Source organism: Orussus abietinus, unplaced genomic scaffold (genome assembly GCF_000612105.2).
Source record: "Orussus abietinus isolate OABI.00-Male unplaced genomic scaffold, Oabi_2.0 scaffold80, whole genome shotgun sequence".
Lineage (NCBI taxonomy): Eukaryota > Metazoa > Arthropoda > Insecta > Hymenoptera > Orussidae > Orussus > Orussus abietinus.
This window is the reverse complement of record NW_019394321.1, coordinates 289,338-310,472: the sequence shown is the minus strand read 5'-3', so window position 1 is coordinate 310,472 and position 21,135 is coordinate 289,338. Positions and strand designations below refer to the sequence as shown.

At 48.9% G+C, this 21,135-nt stretch overlaps 1 protein-coding gene across 1 annotated transcript in view; it reads right to left on the bottom strand.

The window, feature by feature from the left end:
• The window catches only part of LOC105694504, a 153,234-nt gene that overhangs the window by 22,660 nt on the left and 109,439 nt on the right, over positions 1–21,135 (bottom strand). Inside the window, exons 3-4 of the mRNA XM_023431775.1 lie at positions 5,723–5,861; positions 5,512–5,579 (exon numbers count right to left, since the gene is read on the bottom strand). Coding sequence (XP_023287543.1) covers positions 5,512–5,579; positions 5,723–5,861 — 207 coding nt within the window. The remainder of the gene's footprint in view (positions 1–5,511; positions 5,580–5,722; positions 5,862–21,135) is intronic.

The window sequence follows — 21,135 nt, the reverse complement described above, 5'->3', positions numbered from 1 at the left end:
GATGACTCGACGTACTTTTACGTTTAATAATATCCCGGCGGACCGCCCTCGCCGGATACGTTAGGCTCCGGTGCCCAAGGAAAAACGACTTCGCCTAACCTCAAACCGCGAACCTGATAATGGGCCGCCCCGATAAGACGACGCAATACGCGGACCGCCGCGGGGGGATATTGCATTTTTTTTTTAAAAGGAAGGAACCACCGACAGACCGACGTTCGATGCATCGCTCGTATCTTTTTCCCGGGTATAGACGCGTCTGCCGGAAAATTGCAAGGAATCGAAAGAAAATGGCGGCCGGGCGGACCGCGAATAAATCGAATTTAAAGCGTCGGTTAGAAAGGAGATATCGGTCTCGTGGGGCAAAAATTCCCGAGTCATCGACCGTCAGCGATTCCTATTAACGTAATAGGCCGATTCGACATGGCTGGGCCTGGGAAATTGCGGAAGGATATCACCGAGTGGGGTGTTAATGACGACGAAATAACGTATGGCCATGTTGGAGAGTGGATCAGTCGCACGTGAAAAGCCCGATATTGCCTCGAGGCCGCCCCCGATCGCCTCGATGATTATTAATCGACATATCGTGGTCGCGCACTTACTCGGAAGGTAATCCGTTTTCGGGATTTAATTAAGTGACTCGTACCTTCGAGCCGCCAGGAGCCGTCGTTTATCCAGCTGCCTTTATTTATAGGGCCCAAAAGAAATTCTTCGGAATAAATCGTGCAAAATTGGGATTGTATCGATCGAAGGAAAATTATGGGAAATTAAGCGAAGCTTAAATATCGCCTTCTTTTTTAAGAGAACCGAGACCGTGAAATATCCAATTTTGGACGATTTTAAGCGGAGCCGAATAATGAGATAAAATGAAATAAAATGAATTCAAGCAAGACGGCCGAAATACCGAATTTTGGATGATTCGAAGCGAGGCCAAAGAATTATGGAGAATTAATTGAAGCAAGAAAACCGGGTCCATTCTCTCGTTCCGAGAAGGTCGGGAAGGGAGCGGTTTTGGCAGGGCGGGAAGGGAGCCATCCTCGGGCCGTGTCCAGCAGGTGAAATAACAATGCCAGTAAATTTATCCGCCGTAGGTTACGGCGAGGCGCGATATAAGCAGGACCGGGGCGCGTTTATATACGCCGAGGAACGCTTTTAAGCCCAGGCATGTAGAACGCTCGCGCGTTTGGATTACTCGCGCATAATGGCGCCCCTCCCCGGCTCCGCCATTGTGCGGCGACATAACGCGTATACCTTCGCCGGGGTACGCACTTCAGCGCGTGCCCTCCTGGACGCGGGACCCCCCGCGAACCGAGGAACACGCCCCTCCGAATTCCGCAATCCCGCCTCGGGGAGGCTACCTGGCAAAATACTACGGCACTTCCTCGCAGGGGTCGGGAGAATTCGGCGGAATAACCCTGGACCGGGTGATGATGAATTTTGTGGGCAATAACTGATCAAAAAATTCGCAAACAAAAATCGAGGGCTCGTAAAATCCGCCACGTAAAGTTAACCATGTCCATAATCAAAACCGTAAAGCAAGAATTTGGCATAAAAATTCCGGTCCAAAAAATTCGCAAAGCGAGAACTTCCTGTAACGCCCTTGGTCAAGAATCTTGGCGAGATGGGGAAAAATATCCGGGAGACTTATTTCAAATTGAAACACGGAGTGCTCGAAAAACTCGGTCTCCGAGCGTAAGCTAAATAAATTCGGGACATGCATAGAGAGGGAACGAGTATTCTCTCCCCCGAATTTGGCGCTTTGGAAGTCATGAGACCCCCGGCAGAGATCGGTAAAATATGGAAATACCGAAGATGCCCCCATTCCCATTCGTGTGCAAATTCGGGGGAGAATTTGAGCCGCGTGTCCTTGATATCCCCACCCCGCAAGGTAGAAAATATGGACCGTAACTCCATAATCTTGAATATCGCCCGATTTTTCGAATCCTCTAATCGAAGACCGACTCCCATCGTCGACGTCTCCTTCCGACGAGTCCTTGCAAATAAAAACTACTCGACTCGACGAGAAGAACCAAAAGAAGAACGGGAAGAAATCATCCCACGCCGAGGAATCCTCCGCGTTATTTGCAAAGGGGGTACGAATTTTCTCCTCCTTTTTTCCGTAAAAAGTATTCGGCACCGCGGAAACGTACCCCGAGTTTCCAGAGGGAGAAAAGCAATTCGGGAGCGTGTATCCGGCCGAGTCGGCCGGGTCGGCCGGGTGATTTCCCCCGTCCGTTTCTCACCTCTTTTTCCGCCCACCCCGGCCGGCACTTTTCCACCCTTTCTATTCTTTCGCGCCTTCTTTCCGGGTCGCGACGTCTCACCGGTGGCGGAGGTGCGCCTTAAGGATCCGCCCGGGCGGAAAATGACATTTCTGATTTAGCATAATGTAGCGGGCGGGTGGAGTCGCGGCCAAAGATGGATCCGGGACTCGCGGGGTTCGTCTCCCGGTGTTACCGTCACGGGGGAGGGGTGCCTTTTAGCGAAACGACTTCCAAAATTTCCCGACCGATTTTCCCCGAGTCGTCTCGTCCTCGCTTCCGACAGGATTTCTCCATCGTTCGGGCGTTTCACTTATACGTTTTCGAAATCATCGATCTTATCGTTTATTTCTAATAAATTTCCCTAATTTCGGGGCGGGGGAAGTTGCCTGATTTTTCCCGGGGGGAGAAGTCTCGCCGAGAGTTCGTCAAGGATCTCGGTCCTGTCCCTCGGGCCGGATCCGCCGACATCGAATCAAGATCGCGTGGCTAATTCTATCACGAAGTAAACTCTGATTTGGCACATCCGCCCCGGGCGGGTCTTGCGGTCTCTTCGGGAGCCCCTTCGAGTTCGTCCCCGAGTTAGGGTTAAGCCCGAGGCCCGGAGGTCCCTTTCCCGGATTTGCGCCCTGCTAAATCGCCCGTCGACCGAGCCAATTCGAAAGGACGTGCGACCGGTATATCGAGGCGCCCGAGATATAATGGAGTATGGAGGATATATCGCGAAGGGCACAAGAGAGTCGAGAGGAACCCCGATCTTATCCAGCCGGGACTCGAGGGTGTTCCGCCGAAGGACCCTCGTCCCGACGCGATCGCGAGTCGAGGACAAGGATCGCGATCTCTGTCGTCGTCGAGATCAACAAACACAATTAATATAAAAATCTAACCTCGTTTTGACGCGATCGAAAGTCGAGGAGAGGATCCGATATCTTATCGTCAAATTGGTTAAGAACAACAATTAAACGTGTAACCTTTTACCGGTAGGGTTAATATTCTTTAGAATCCGAGCGAAATTGTAGAGGATGAACGAAGGAAAAACTTTAACTCGGGAGACAGGAATTTTCTGCCTTCCCAGGGACTGGAAAAAAGAAGGATTTCGGGTTTTCGACACATTTTCGACGCGGTTCGCATCGAGATCCCCGGATTAATGCCGCCCTGCACTTCGGGTAAAGAGAGTCGAGGGTTCTTCGGATCTTATCCCCGATCCCGCGGAAGCGAGCCGAGGGGTCCCGTAGGACCCTCTCGGCGGAACGCGGATTTGGCGCAGCGGAAAAAACGCCCCTCTCTTCGCCTCCTTTTTTTATCCCGTCTATTAACACGAGGAAGTAATTCGAATCTCGTTTTCGCGACTCGTCCATATATTGAATTTATTACAAATATGTAAACGTCGTACTTTAGCGATAACCACGTATAATTGAATTTAATATTTAATTTTATGTATAGAGTTTTGGAATGATCTTTGCACAGAGGCGGTTACTAGAAAACATCGAGTCAGGAGTACGCGTTCCGCCGGAAGGGGAAAAAAATGGGAAATCGGAAGACGGGCGAGTAAAGTTTTTGAATTTCGAAAAAAGTAGAGGCCAACTTCCCGGACATGAAATCCGATCTCCGGCAAAACGGAGGACGGTCGAGGGAGTACGCAGAGATAAGGGAGAAGCGACCGGAGAACACGGAGATATCGCGATAATAACTCAAATTCGCAACAGCCCGGCGCCATTAAAGCGGATTAAATTCTCCAGGCCGTTGGAGAAGCCGGAATCACGTCGAAGCCCGGACAAGCGTTTCGCGCCGGGTGCTCGAGCCAGTTTAACACGTTATTGCTCATCCCGGTGGAAAGGGAGAAAACAGCCGAGGAACCGAGAAAATCTCCCGAGGGAGACGCCGGGTCCCGGAGGGACCAGGGTGGTCGTTTCGGACCAACCCCCGAAAGTCCGGCTCCTTCGGGGTGGCTTTCCCACTTTTTATCGCTCCCTCCCAATAATCCGGTAAAACGCTCGCGAGTCCGCCATATGGCGAGAACGCTCCGCGAGATACAATGGACGTCGGTTTTGGTTACGTCGGCCCCCGTCAGCCTCGAAATCATCGGCCGGAAAAACGGCCGATGTTCCGTTTCCACGGTGGACGAATGCTAGGAACGGGGCCGGGAAGCAACCCCGATCGCCGACCGCGATAACCAACGATAGCCGGGTAAAAAGGGACCCAGCCGTATTTCTAAGTTGACGTGTACAAAACTACCGTTTTTTAACGATACGAGTTAATTTGACCAATTTTCGAAGGAACGTCGTCATTCGACTCACACCGAATATTAATTTAAATCGTCTTAAATTCGGGATTTAAAAATAAATTTGTAATTTGAATACAACTTTGTACAGTCCAAGTGTACAAAATGCACGGACACGGTGTAGCGACCGTCACCGACACCGACCTCGGTAGCCGCGCACAGGCCGCTCTTCGAGGTGCATTGTCCGGGATCGCGGGCCCGTGGCAGGGCTGGAAATTGCAATGCCCGCTGTAAAACCGTCGTAACCGCTTTTGAAAAAGCTTGGATCACGGTGCCGAGCCCTGCAATCATGGCCGGGAAAGGGTTGCGCGTCCCGGCGTCCCGACGTCCCGATCGGAACCGACTCCCTCGACCCCTTCCGGCAGGGGTCGAGGGCTGGCCTCGAAGCACGGGAGAATAAACGTTCGGTCGAAACCACCCCTTCGATGCAAAACGATCCTCTCGACCGAGGAACCCCGAGACCGATTTTGCTCGTCACCGGGTCTAGGGGGTCGTCGCGTTTCCTCGGAGAGGTTTTCCACCCCGTGGTCGTGGGATTCGAGGGATTCGAGGGATTCGAGGGAATTCTCGTCGCGTCCGAGGACGCTTAACCGTTGACAGGAGCATCCTTCCAGGGGGAAGAAGGGCCGAGGTCGTCCCACGCCCCGCGGATAATAACGCGCGAAGGAGGGTCTCGAAGCATCGCAAACAATTACGGCAGACGTGCACTCGACGTCGATAAGGCGCACCTCTGTTGATAATGCATTAGAGGATGGATGACAGGAGAGGGATAGGACGTCGGGACGATCAATCCCGAACGTCCCGACGACGGTTCCTGGAGTGCCGTCTCCTGTGAGACGGGGCGCGGACGTTCCGAAACGCGGGGCAAATAGGCTCCCCGAAATTAGGGAGGCCTCTCCCCGAGACGTTGCCCATCATTTGGATAATGGACAGATCGTATACGTCCCCTGACGGAGACGAAAGGGCGCTTACCTTCTCGAAACTGGATCACGTTCTCGTGGCGGTCGTTGATGACGAGGCAGCGATAGCACTTCTCCGCGCTGAAAAATCGGTGTTAACGTTCAGATACTCGTTTAAGGTCATTTCGAAGCGGGGTCACAGGGGTTTCTTTCAGAAAATATTCAAATATCGGTTCCTTCGGAACATCGATAACGAAGGATGATTTAGAAAACGTGAAACTCACTTGTCGTAGACGATGTACATGTCGTTCCTTTTGTCGATGCAAGTCCTGTCACCTAAGGTGGAGCCGCTTATCGTCACATTCGACTCCTTTGAGTTCTGGTACCATTGTCCTGTCCAACTGGATGGGAACGTGCAGGATGCTAAAACGAGAAGATATTTCCTAGATTAGTCCCCAAAAGTTGAGATCTTTTCGCATCTAGGTACCCGAATATTCATAAAAACGGTTAATCATTGAATTGATATTTAAACCCCTCTAATAAAATTACCATTTTTTGTCACCCCAAAATAATGTCTTTTTAACTTCTAAATTCGTACCGATATTCCTATTTATTTGTAAAAATGTGAGACGGTCCGACAAGGTTCTCTTCAGCATTTTTATTTCTGCTAGTCTTATATCATCGAACGTCCCAATTTTTCCAATATTAACCGAGAGAGATATTTTTATTCCGTTTTAGAATCGACCAAGTCTGAATCGCGACAGCAACGTTAACCCTGTTTCTTGAGTTTTCGACGTTACGCAAAGACGCGTCGAGGAATATTGCGACTCGTGTCAGGGGTCATACGAGGAGGAAAGTCGACTCGAAGAATTTCTTCGGGGTTCGCGAGGGGTCCTGGAAAAGAGACTCGTCGACAATACCCAAAGACACGAAGACGCGAAGAAGAGTATTGCAAGCCGTGTCAAAAGTCGCATCGACGCGGAAGGCCCCTGGAGGATATGCTAGGGTATTTCAGAGTATTCTAGGAACTTCTAGGGAAAAGGGTTTCGGTTCCAAGGATTCAGTCGGAAATTTCGGGAACGAGTTCCTGGAGGAGAGAAAAACGTTCCGAAAAGGCCGAAGATCGATCCGAGGAGTCCGAGGTTATTCCTGGCATCCAGGTATTTATACGGGACCGTTCGGCTTTTCCGTCGCACCTTTTGGTTCCCCGAAGTGAACCTGGAACGGTCGAAATGGGAATCAAAGTAAAAGGTGCCGAAAACTAACCGGAGGAAATCCGAGGACTTCGAGGAAATCGATTATTGAAGACGTCTTCGGGTATTTGTGTCGCTTTAACCCAGTTTCTTTTACAATTTTTAGACCTCCGCGTTAAATACGTTGAAACGTTTATTCCTCCTTGATATAGGGAGGAAAAGTGGAATACCAAGTACGAAAGAAATACTCTTAGAGGGTACTCAAAGACCGAAGAAAGGCTTAAGGATGACCATCGGGAGTCCCGGGACGGCTCGAAAAAAATCCTAAGCTCTCCCTGCGTTTATATTACCTCCTGGTCCTCTCGCACTTTTCAATCCCCCAGCTGCCTCGAAATGTTTATCCCTCTTCGGCAAAGGGACCGGGACTCGGGAATATCGCTTTGGGGCGACCCTTCGTCGCAACCTGGAGTCGACTAGTCGAAATGGGACTCAAAGGCTTAAGGCACCAAGGACGCCAAGTGGTAACCATCAGAGCCCGCTCAAAGGGGCTCTTGGGTTTAAGCTTAAAGTATAATTAAGTCGTAAGCAATACGGTTGATCCGACCCGTCCTGGTCCCGGTGTCGAGCTATATTTATATGTGCAGGAGCTCGCCCAGAAACGGCCTCGCTCTCGGACGGAATTGGCATCCCGATTGGCGTTAAATCTCCCTGGAGAATGCCGGAGGTCTGGGCCTGGGGTCTCCTGGTCGAAGGGAAACGGAAGGTCGGGGAAGAGGGACGCGAATCAGCGGGGACGGACCTGAACCACTTTGTACGAGTTTCGCGTGAATCGGTTCCTTAAGAAGATCGGGTACCATTTCGCCAGAAAATGGGGAATCGATGCCGGATGCTCTCCGAGGTGTCCTCTCCTACCTCTTCCTCGCCAAGGTCGAAACCTCGTCCGCATCCCAACGACCACCTCCCCTAGTTGATATTAATACAACAAATTCTCGAAATCTACATCCCACTGTGATCCATATTTATCCAGCGATCGATGGTCTCACCCGCTATTTTTGGGGTAATCGACGAACGCGAATCGAGTCCTGGCATCACGCGAGGACGCTGATAAGAGGTCTCGCGATAAAGTCGATATATCATGGGAGGAATATTGTAAATTTCGCAATCGCTGATAAGACGGGTTCGTCCAAGGACGAGGAGGGAAAGTGGGAGACAAACGGTCGGGCCAAGTTTTAGGAAGTGTCAGTTAGCGTTAAGAATGGATTCGAGTTACGGTAAGACGTTAAGGGAGTTATCATTTAAATGAAGTACTCGCGATAAGGCGTTGTAGGGCTCCGCGTCAACTCGTTATTAATTCCATTTCATTTGCGCCGTGAAACTTTGGCGGAATCCCGGCCCTGTTAATGCGGCCATCCCTTAACGGGAATAACGAAACATCTTGCGAACAACCGAGGACTGTCGTCGCCACGAGAGATCTTAAATAATAAGGGACAAAGCTTTCCACCGGGGCGAAATTTTCCCTCGACCCGGACGTAATCGTTGCGACGAGGAAATGGCATTACAAGACTCCAGCCAAAGGCCTTCGCTCGCTCGAGGCATTGCTTAATTAAACCTACATCTGGAAAATCTTGGATTTTCCCCTTTAGTCCGTTTGATCGCTAACTGGCGGAAAATTTCTTCACGTGATGCTATCCGAGAAATTATGCTAAATATTTTAAATGTCGATGCGGATTATTTGGGAAGAAAGAGAATTCTTTGTGGAGATCGTTTTTCGAGAGTAAGGATGAATTACGTGAATTCGGTTAAGTTCTTTGTCAAAATTCTCTTTCAAGAACGGAGACGAGTCGGGTTCCTCTTGTCCACGGTAAAGAAACTGGGAAGTGTTTCGCGTCAAATACATCTCGCGTATAATCGTGGTTTTCCATTTTACCCGTAGTCTCGATGATTAAATTAAGACATTCGTTAAATAAAATTATTCAACCCCCAAAACCCTTGCGATATAAATTATACACTACGAGTAATATAACGCAATTGTAGCAAATTGTATTAAAATGTATCTCCGGCGATATTCATTTAATCTCGACCGGGGTCGACCGTGGACTAATAAATGCGCGTGATTAATCGAACGTGCCGTCCGGCGATTCCATTATTGCCGTGTTAAATCAGTTGAATTATAACGAATTAAAATAAATTAGAATAAATCATAAGTAATCCGAACGAAATAATCGGCGAATTAAGTATTTCACGGGGGTGGAAGGTGGAGAATGGTCAAAATTCTGCGATAAAGGGGTCCGATGTTATCGGCGCAACCCTTGTAACGCGAAAGCCGATAATCGATACAGTAGTTGGGCACTCGTTAACATTCTTCCCCCCATTTAATTCCCGACTTGTCAAAACGAAAGACCGATGGCCGCCATCGTTCAGCCATCGTTCAGCCATCCGGACAGCGGCTGACGAACGAAGGCCGATCGCGTAATGGCGTCACGGGCCTCTCTGTTGACAGTTGTTAAGGGCGAGGAAGGCAAGCGAGTATCCGCTAATTACGTAAACGCGCGTAATGGGGTCAATTAAGAGCGCGAGGACGAGCGAATCGATACGAGCGTCGCGACGCCGCCCCCCGAATTACGAAAAACCCCCGAAAATCTATCGAACTCGTCGCCTCGCGTCCCCTGCGATTTCGAAGAGGGCTCGACGTCGACTTTTATCTCACTCCCTCAAATTTTTTTCCACATTTCCGGTGACGGTAGACCCCCTGTAACGAGGGCGCACTCTAACGAATTCGAATTTCGGTTTTTGCATCTTCTCGAGGGTCGTACTTCACCCGTCCGCCGCACATTCGCCCGCGGTTTCGTCGCGACAGGTTGGACACAATTGGGCAAAATTGGGCAAAATCGAGGAAAATCAACCGCGCGTCGACGATATCTGCTCTCGATCGCGAAACGACGTTGAATGAGAATGTTCGCGGTAGGAAAAAATCAATTGAAAATCCTGACACCGATGAATCACGGTGAAAGGAAAGAGAAGTGCGTAATTATATCTGGAATCGTGATAAGTTGAGTCACTCCGATGAAAAACCTGGAAGAATGACTGCTCCTAAGGGGCGCGTCGAAGGCGAGTCGGGACATTTGCCGGCTCGCTAATGAAATCGTCATCCGATCCAATTACGATTTTCAAGTATTTCATCTCCGAGAGGTTCGCAGCCGGCCACGTAGACGCAATCCCGATTCCCCCCCCGGAAACTCGGGGCATCCCGAGGGACGACACGCTCTTCGCGGTACGAAGGGATCGGGTTAATGCCTTATACGTGACGCAATAATAACGGCGAAGTAACCGCCTCCTGGCAGAAAATGCCGCGAAAAGTGACCGGAAGAAGACCCGGGACCCGGCGAAGAGAAGCCGTGCACTTTGTTGCCCGACTCGCTGCACCGGAGTGCAGCCGGACCAAAAGAAAACGAATTTACCTCTCATTTTTCTACCGTAATTCAGGCCAAGGAATTTCATTCGCTAATTTCCACATCGTCAATTATTTACTAAAAATGGCGGCGGTGTTTTCGTTAATCCGGAGATAATAAAATTCGATGAGACAATTATTCCCGATTTTTTCCATTTTTAGAAGAATTTTTTAATTTTTAATCGAGAAATAAAATTACTTAATTTTCAATGCGTGGCGGAAATTTTCATGGTAAATTTATTTGTTCCAGAGAATGTATTTTATTTCTTATTGTACGGCGAATTTATGAGGAATACGAGGAAACCCTCGGTTTGGCAATTTAATGCAAGAACGTTGCATCGCGTGAAATTGCCACTTCCGGGCAGGAACGCGTCTAAAAGCGGAGTTAATTCCGCGGCATGGGTGTGGGCAATTATGGGAGCGGCTTTGGTGTCTAATGAACGGACATAGCTTTATCCCTTTTTCCCCCCTTTCTTTTCGGCGACGTCATGGCGTTAAGAAGTGGAATTATTCCCGGCTAAGGAGCATGAAAATGTCGCTTTCATGGTTTGATCCTCATCTGCATTTCTCGTGACTCGTCGTCAGCGAGTCTCGCTCCTAATCGTGGGTGCTCTCCATTTTTTAAACATTTTCGTCGCTTCTCCGGAGGATCGTTAGCTGAAAGGCGAGGAATGAACGATCGATGAAGGAAAACCCCACAAATTTGCATACAACGATGCTGCACCCGTTGCATCGAGGATAATTAGAATTTCCGCGCAGAGTCGTGGCTAAAAATGAAGTGATCTTAATTCTCGACGGTGATAATATTGGAATGCTATTTTTAGGTAAATACCGTAAAAATGTACTTTAAAGGTTTCTTCCTCATCCTCATTTTGCGTAATTTATGCCAACAATTTTTACACGAACGGTTTTTCCTTAAGAATTTATGCATTTAATTTTTTGTACGTTGTTGCTTCCCGCGAGGAAGAGGGCAATTAGCGAAACCCACTATGTAGAGAGAAAGAGGGAGAGAGAGAGAGAGAGATAGAGAAGACAAGAGAGGAACGACAAAAGAAAACCTGGCGAATTAAGGCCTGGCAAATTCGCGAGCGCCCGCAGCAATGCTGCATCCTGTTGCACCGAGGGCAATAAGGACTTCCGCGCATCTCGCGGTAAAATATTAAACGCTCTTCATTTCGGATAGGATGCGATAAAATGGATCTACTTTTAGCGAACGGCTTAAAAATGTCATTTCCACAGTTGGGATTTCATCCGCGTCATAATTCACGTCGACGCGTCATATTCATTACCGCGGGGACCCTCCATTTTTTAAACTCATTGTTATTTAAAATTCGAGGATAAACCCAGGGGAGGATCGTTAGCGAAAATTACCAGGGAGAAGGGAAACGGATGATCGATGAAGGAAAACCTCGGGAATTAAGAGTTGGCAAATTCGCAGGGGTGCGTGCATTCCGCGGGTGCATGCAACAATGCTGCATCCTGTTGCACCGAGAGTAATTAGGACTTCCGCGCAGGGACGTGGTTGAAATTAAGCGCTCTTGATTTTGCGCCACGGGAGGAGACAATTATTCTGGGCTGTTGGTCGCTGCATTAATATTCTTCCCGGAATGCGCGACAAATGGCGAGTGACACCGCCGCTGATAAGGGTCACGAGATTCCTAACAAAGGGGTGAAAAATCGCCAACAGCTCTGCGCGCTGCAACTGCAAAAACGGCCCCGTCACGAAGGGACTTTCGCGACAATAAAGGGATAAATGAATATCTACCATCTCCGTTTCCTCCCGTGCTTCGCGTACCTACAATTGCCGGTAATTGTCCTCAAATTATTCCCTCCAGTCCCGTTCCTCTCCATAAATAAAAAATGTATTATAAACCAGGAGCAATCCATCCTGAGAAGTTCAACGATTTCTCTCCTTAAATTAGTTGGATTAAATAGCGATTAACAGTCCGGCTAGTTCTTTAACTCTTGACCTATACAACCACGGGAATGTTCAGCGTCGAGTGAATAAGAAATCACACATGCGTTTATTCGGTGAAATATATTAAACGCGTTCGTGCTTTAATCGGCGATCGAGCGGTCGCGAAAAAAAGGGGAAAATGCGAAATTCTCGGAAAACCGCGTCGGTTCGTTTCGTTTCGGCGTAATTGGCCCTTCCGTCCAAAGGGAGGTCCTAAAAAGCGGGCCGATTTCCCGGCACTCTATCGCCGGCCGATAAACCGGTGCACGAAGGAACGGACAATTACGCTTTCTGGAATGCTCGACATATGGCGAGTGACAACGCCGCCGATAAGAGTCGCGCGGCTCGTGTAAATCGTTCGCGTTTATACGGCGAAATTAACGATCCGACCGCGAGGGAGAGAGAGCAAACGCGTATCTACAGGTACCTACACATATTCGCACCTACGTCCCCATGACACGGCACGCACCTTCGCGATATTGCGATTAAAAGCTCGTGTCGACCGATTTTTTTGCCGATCACGCCGGGAGATTGTCCTGGAAACTTGCGAAACGGAGAAACGAACGTCGGAAGTTTGCTCGAGAAAATCACTACGAGAAGAAAAACTCGCCACGAGGAATAAACTGTGTTACGAAGAAAGATCTCTCATGGCTTTTTAGGGTACCTGGTGTAAGAAAAATCCGAGGTATTCCTGTATCAATTAATAACGTTCGTATCGTAAATATTGATCGATCCATAAAGGAAGGACTTTATTCGGAATACGGAGACCGGGGAGACCGGAATATCATTATTTTCCGAATCTAGGCTGGATGGATCGATCTTGACGCAATTATCATAATTATTCCGGGGATACGATATCGATATCCTATTCATAGATGGGCCTAGTTGGGTTCCTACGATCTGCCTGTATCGATGTAGGTATCTATATTGGTTTCGAAATTGCCATTTACACCCATGCGCGTACATCCGAGAGTTACCATTAATTCGGCGCCCCTAATAAATCGGAAGCAAAAGGAAATGCGAAAATGGCCGCTCGCGTTCCCACGCATCTCACGTGAGCGCAACAAATTTTTCCGGCGCTCTATCCACGTTCATAAACACCTCGTTTGTTCGGGCTGGAGTGAACCGGCGACACGATAAATTTAATAAAACAACACCCCGGATCGTAATTTCCGATTTGCCGAAAATCCAGAAATCCACCCCGAACCCTTAGGCGCTTGTCCCCTACGTTACCTCGGCAGTCCAAGACTTCGCAATTTCCAGAAAAACCCATCCGGTTAATTTCCAGCGTCTTGGGGCGGCGCGGCCGCAGGGGCGGTTTCCGTCGAATGAATAACGCGAGGCTGGTCGGAGGACCCCTTTAACCCGGTCCGACAGAGGGATATCGGCGCGATGTACGCAATGCGTCCGCATTCACAATGGCGTTAATTAGGAGACCGCGCGATACGGCGGGCGTGCATACCGCGGGCGCACCCCTAAGGCCAGCGGTCCTCCGTGGGAAACGAGCGTCCCGCTCGTCGTTGCCCCCCGGGCCCGGTGTATGCGAGGACACGTCACTCCTCCCTCGACCGGGCGATACATTATGCCGGCATACGTGTATTACCCCGAAAGCGCGCGCCCACGCCCACCGACCGAATATGGCTCCGAGGCTGCGTCGATATTTTATTTGTTTTTCCCACCCTTGACTCTGCCCTGGAGATTATTGCTCCGGTCCAATGAATTCCGGATGATAGCGGCGGATGCTGCTGGATTTTGGGGTTAGGGCGCCTGGTGCGCGGGTATCGAGAAAAATTACCGCGAGACGTGGAATAAGTACCTAAAGAGATGCGTGGTTCGCGTCGAAGTACATAGGTTTGGAACTCGTGAGGTCACGGTTTATTTCCTGACGTAAACACTAGGAGTGGTAGGAGACGAACGTAACACAGAGAACATGGGATGTTTTATTGAACGGTACACGTAATTATAAAGAGAGGTTAGTTGCGTCTCTTAAGAATAATTGGAAGGATTGCGCATAACTTTGTCATTTTTAACGTCATGGTTTGTGATATCTCGATTCAATTCCGGGTATATTGGATTACTCGGATTGGAAGAGTATGGAAGTAACACGGAGGAGGAAAGACGTTTATTTAATGGTACAGGTATAAACGTGGGTTCGTTATGGCATCGTTATGTTAATAATTGGAGAGGATCGAGCCAGAAAGTCGGCGATCGACTTCCGGCTCTTGAAATCGAATTTCGAATTAACTACATCGGTGAATTTGGAGTTGTCCAGGGAGCATGGACCAGAGACCAGGAAGGAAATCGATCCTCACCTCGAAACGCAATCTCGGAGATCCGAAAAGATCGGGCGATCCGCTTCCGAGGATGAATCAGAGGCCGGCGCCATTATCAGGATGAATAATGCAGGCTCGAGCGGGAATATGCAAATCCACGAACGCGCAGACGCGCACGCGCGCCGGCAGGTCCTCGCGTCCCGCGGGCCGAGCCGTGACTGCCGAGGGAACTCGACTTTTCGGGTCTTTCTTCATTAGGGGGCGCTCCTCCCTCCTCCTCCCCCTCCCCAGCCTGCCGCTCCCGTTGAATATTAAATGCCGCGGATCGTTCGATTTCAATTGGAATCGAACTCTAATCGGAGGAAGAGAAAATCGCCGTGATTTAGGCGCCTAATTAGGATTAAATGAATTTTGGAAGGAAATTTTCGGAAAACAAACTTTAATGGAATTTCTCGCGGTTCGCATTTCCCCGCAAAACAGGCAAAATGGACAGCCGCACCATGCGGTTTGCATCCTCATGGTCATAGAGGAGGTCACTCTTGCAGCCTCTCCACGAGCGAATTCTAAGACGATCGCCTCAACGATTACCTACGAGACCTCGAAAGACGGGGAAATCGCGGAAAACCGCAAGGAAATCGAGAGAACCGATCGTGTCGGGGAGTCGCGGTTTCGCATTTCCGCCGCAAAATAGGCTCATCAACCGCACCGGGAGCGTGGTTAACAAGCAGATTCGTCGAATAACTAAATTACACGCCAGGGGAGGGATTCCCGGCACGAGGGACGTCTCGTAAACACGCAGCCAGGGCGCGCGTGCGCGATCCTCCCGCACGCCCCCGATTGGGTCTTTATTCGTGCCGTGATCGCGGAACAGTGGTCACGTGTCTGCTGCCCGGAGCGAGGGGAGAGAAGCAGCGACTCCTCCTCCTCCTCCGGAAGATATGTATATTAATTTTAGAACGCTTCGTTTATATATTTTCTATACAAGGGGATTTTTAGATTAGAAAATAAGAGAACTCGTTCCTTGTCAGGCTTTTCCTTCCCAGGGGGTGTCGATCCCTCCATTCGGGGTGCACTCGAGTTTTATCCCTCGTTTACCCGTAACGCGCAAAAGTGCAGGACCGCGACAAGACGCTGCATCGGTTACGAGGCGAGATGGTCGCGCGCGGGCTATCGGTCTCTCGAAAATTGACACTTCTCCTCTTACACGTCGCCATAGAGTCCGCCCCTTTCGCGATATCGCAAATCGATACGTCTCCTTTTCCGTGGGAAAAAGGATAAGCCTCGACAGTGGACACTCGCGGTGCTTCCGATCCTACCCCGTCGACAGGGGGGAGGCGGGCATCCTTTTGAGGCGCCGTAGAAAAATACTTGGATACGAGCTTGAAAGAGTGTCCCCTCTTCCGCCCTCTTCCTCCCTCTTCCTCCCTCTTCCCCGTGACATCATATGTGCCTATACATACACTTAACATTGAAATGGAAACGTCTCCCTGCCGGGAAAATTCTATTCCTCGAATCACGTTTAAGGGAAAACATCCCTCGAAATCGGGGGAGGGGAATTGACTTTCGGAATTTATTTACTTGACGCCTCTTTGCGAGATTTTCCCCGCAATTCCCATCTACCCCTTGTGACGTCGCTTAATTCTCCGCCGACGATAAAATCGCCCGATAAAATTTGGCGATAAAAATTCGACGACCGGAATCGCGGGTCGTTTCGTTCCATTTCTCGATTTTCTTGGAAATCTTTATTTCTTCTTCGATGGAGGTGCGACGCTTCTCCTTCGTCTTCCTGTTGCGCTCTCTCTCGTCGTTGGTCCAGGGACGAGAGATCCGAGATTCTAGACTCTTCTTTATTAAAACTCGCGGAAAAATTTCATTTCATGGAAGTTGTTGGAAATTTTATGGTAATTCCGAACACCGGGTTACCCTTTCCTTTCCTCGGTTGCGCTTGCTTTCGACAAAATGTAGAAAAAATGTATAGCACTTTTAAATACATTAATTTAGTATACACGAGTGGACGAATTTTCAGAAAAATTCAGAAAATTATAATACGATGTTATCCCAATCATGCATTTATTTAGAGGTTAAGAATAAATTGCGTAGTGTAGTAATTTTAAGATATCGGATTTGTAATCCGACCATAAGCCTACGCGACGAGGGGATGAATTAACGAGCATATTTTCAAGGGTGGATTTTTGCAGGACTTTTTCTACGTTTAGGTGAATCTCGCGTCGATATCGGGATGCTTTAAAATTGCGTCTCGTCCTTTTTGGGCCCTCGGCGGAAAATTGCGGGAGTAATTCGTCCGATTTCCGGGAGGGATTAACGAGGTCCTCTCCTCGGGCGGTCCGTTCCTCCGGGGTACACAGGATACGTTTTCCCTCGGGTTCCTCTCCCGCTTGTCCTCGGGATAACAGGCTCCTCCTTCCCGTGCTTCGTTTTCTCTCAGGTATTAAATTACGGCCTCCGATCGAAGGCCGTCGCGTCCTCTTCTAACGAGGTGGTATCGGGATAATACTCTTCGGGACGAAGCGCAGGACACGTTCGAAACCCTTTCGCGGGACTTCCTCTCGAGGTGGACGATCGCGTTCAATGACGCTGACAAGGAAATGGGGGTGACGGGTAAATTATAATTCGTTTTGAGAGTTTTCGGCATTTTAGGTATTCGTGAAATAATATTTTTTGCGGGAGCAGCAACGGGAGCAATTGGTCCTGGGCGGATGGAGTGGTCGATACCATTCTGGATACGCAGAAGCGACCCAAGGTATATTCCCGGAAAGATTCAAGGTAAATCCCGGCCGGGTCGGAATAAACAAATGCGATGCAAATGCTCCGGGGATATTCCAACCCTCGATGGGTCAATCCTCAATGGAGATCTCTGTATGTACATAATAATATCCCGAGGATACGATCGGTCCGGATATTTGAGTACCGCGATGATTTCATGCATATCGTTATGCTACCCTAGCTGACCGCGCACCCAAATTCCGCAAAAGTCTACGTTGTTTTCATCATTTAAAAATCTCAGGGTCCTTCAGAAAATTCCAGGAATGATTTCCACTCCCGGATAAAATTCGTACGAGATCGAACATGGGGTTGAAACCCAGGAATACAATTTCGACGTCCAGCGACCGCGCCCCTGTAAACGGGCAGAAAGGAAATGGAAAAAAATCGGCACGAGTGCGTACACGCGGCAACTCTTCGGGGCGATTTATCCTCTCGGCGGGGGTGCAACCCCGGCAGACCGTAGAGAAACAAGGGTAGCCCCTGCGTCCTCTCCAGGCCGGTATCACCCTCTCCAAGCGTAATGTATTCACCCTTTGAATGGGGGCCGAGGGGGGGGCCAGTTGTATACCTATACGACGGAATGGTCATTTGTTGGGCGTGCGCCTTGTACCGGTAACCCGAAGCGGAAATGCGTACGCCCTCTGTGCACGTGGCTACAGGGTGCACCGGGATGCCGCGCGATGCCGCGCGATGCCGCGCCTAAGACTGGACCAGGAGACGAGGGATCGTTCCGACACCTGGTCGCCGTCGTGATACGCACCTGCGTGGCCCATGTGACCGCGTGGGGAGAGGATCCATTACCTAAGGAATTTTGGGCGGAGGTGAACCTCCGAATTTTGCCCACGAAACTCGGCAGAGTTTCCAACGAAGAATTTCAACTTCCGCAGGCAGAGTCGTTCCTTGAATTTGTTGGGGCTTTCGGGGATGACCCGCGTCCATTGTCGCCGGAGGGTCGACGTTTCGCGAAGCGAATGGGATTTATTTTAGAAATGAATTTCGAGTCGTCCGAGGAAAAGATCGGTCCACGCCATTGGGCTCTTCCGGTGGACGAGAGTGAGATAAAAGTTGTCACCGAGGGATGAGGCTCGAAGGGGTGCGCCGATATTTAAGGGGTTAGATGGACCGATCGGGGGACCGACGGATAAACGAGATGATGGATGAGCGAGGAGATACGAGCGACGGATGGATATAAATAAGATTTTCCGTATTTAGGGACTCCATACGCGAAGGATGGATTTTCGTGAAATACCGTTCGACTTACTTCTCCGGATAGGGAAGATGTCAAGCAGGATCACGACCCGAGTATAATTAACGAGGAAATAATAATCGCGATAAAAATTGTAAACGTTTAAAACGAATCAATTTAGTAATCTGCAAATCCAATTTCGAACCTAAATCTTATTAATTGTTGAGTGAGACCCTGAAGAGTATACACGAAGATAAATTGAAAAATACGTGAAAAAATTGGAAGATGTAAGTGAATTACTTTCTAGATTAATTTACAAACTGTTTAATTATTCTCCGGCCTCTACGAGACGCGAGATTTAATATTACCTTGTTTCGGGGAATATTAAGGCAGTTTTAGCGCGGCCGTTCCAAGTTTTTACAGCTTCCGATTTTAGCGCCTTCCTTGGGCCACCGTTAAACGGCGAAATGTATTTCGCGAAAAAGTCTTAAATTCACAGTGGGCGGTCGTTAAAATTAACGATACGAGTCGAGTATATATACTCCGAATTGTTGTATACGTGGGACGTAGATAATAAACCTCGCATAAATTGGAAAACCTTCAAACTTTCATAATTAACGTTCGCTGCCGGTGCTCGTTACGGTGGAAGGAACGATGAAAAATTTACAAAACGCTTCGGTCGAAAACGCGAGGAACAGGAAACGAAGGACAAATTATTGAGAATCCTCAATAAATTTCCCCACTCCGGGTTCCTTTCCGAGAAATCGTCTCAAGCTGTCCACATAATTAGTTATTAATCAGGCAGGGTCGACCCATTACGGCCTCGCCCCACAATTTCCCCGAAATAAATATTACCTTTCCATTTCGCGTATCCCCGTAAAATAAATTCTACCTTGCAGGTGTTTCCAATTTCGAGAAAATTGTTGAGCGATTTCATGCAATTTTATGCCGCGAACAAGTAGGACATGAAATTACGTTCGTTTAGTATAATGGACGCGCGACGAGTCGGGGGTTTAAAAAAAAAAGGGAAAATGGGAAAAAAGAGAAAAAAACCGTGTAAATTGTAAAAGCAATTAGTAGAGATTTTGAAGCCACTTTAGACGTCGACCGGGCAATTATCTTGGCATTGACAGAGAAACCGTAACTCGTTCGCCCCGAATTGAGCCTGGAAATTGCCAACCAGGCATCGCTCGGCGAAAAATGAGAAATTAAATATCTAGAGGTTATTAGCTCACTCCCCGCCCCTCGAGCCGCGTCTCTTGTTTTACCGGAAACAACGGAGGAACAAAGAAAACGGATAACTGAAAACGAGGGGCAGGGTCGGCGGAGAAAAAGCTGAGAACAACGCTCGTTGCAAGCCGGCATCATCGACACTTTCCGTTTTCTATTTTGCGGCTTTCCTCTCTCGCAGTTTCCTCGCAGTCACGAACGATCGATTCTCTCGCCAATTCGAGCTACTTCCGACGGAATTTCGGCGCGGACGATTTTTAAGAATTTCCAAAACGTTTCAGGAATTTCTACAAATTTCTACCGATTTCTACAAATTTTCAAGAATTTTCTTGATTTTTCCAACAACTCGCGGGTCTTCCGCTGGTTGTGCCCCGTGGGAAAAATCAGGAACCGTTCCGCAAATCGCAGAAAAAAAAAGAGAAAAAAGTTCTTTTGGAGTCGTCGCATGCGACGGACTATTAAGCGCGCTTACGAGCGGCGACGCGTGCACGCACCCGTTAATGCTGTTACGCATTTTTCAGCATTCATCCCCGACTCAAGGGCGGCGGTGCACGTGCGGTGGTTTGTTAGCGGTCTTGTTGTCACCAACAAGGGAAGGGGTTGCGAGGGGCCTCGTCATCGTATTTCCTAATAAAAGAGGGAAAGAAGGGAAACCAGGCCAGCGATTGCGTTCTTCGCATGTCGGCTACGTGCTCTTATTTATTAAAAACTTTATTAAAGAATAAAATGTACAGTGGTACCCTTGAAAATCCCTCGGAAACGCTAATTCTTTTACCCTCGGGCATTAATTATTTTTCCTTCTTTCAACCGAGTGAAAAATTATTTTCTTACGGATAATCCCATCCCTCGCGAATCCCTCCATATTTTATAATTCGCATCGCCAACAAGGGCGGTATTCCTCCATTTCTCCAAGTGAACGATACAATGAAGTAATTACCCTCAACGTGGGTTTCGCTTCCGAGAACCCCTCGAGGAGGGAAACTACCCCGGCAGTTAGAAAGCGGAGCCACGCACGATTTTTCACGCACGCACCCTGCACACACCGATTAGACCTATCAATCCAACGTCCTCCCTCGTTGCAAGGGCGCTGAAAAAGAGAAACGGCAAAAGGAACCCCAGGGGTGCAGAAGTGGCCAATTAGGTGAAGGTGCGATCGAGGGCCAGCTCGAGCATTTACCCGCTCGATTTTCTCAGGCCGGAGAAATTTGGGAAAAAAACCCGGAAAAATGGAAAATGAGAAGAGCGAAAGCTCCCAAAAAATCCAACATCGCGCGGCATCATTTTTATTTAATTCCACCGTGCAACCCCTTCGCACAAATCCGATAGCGGGGAAACTCTTGAGCGTATCAAGCCCCAAACTTAATTACGGCTCGATATCAAAGTTACGCCGAAGGTGGCGGGCAGCCTTCCTTCGGCGGAGCGTTAATCTTAGATTAATTAGGAATATCGACGAGGGTGGAATTTTACCTGTTGCCAAGTTCGAGGAAATCCTCTATTTTAATTAACCCTTCGCGGTTCCACGCCAAGAGCCCCACGAGATAGTTCCTGCATAGTTGCGCGGATGCACGATGGCGCTTGTGGTTGAGGTGCATGTGAATGCACCTACCCCAGAGTGTACGCGATTGC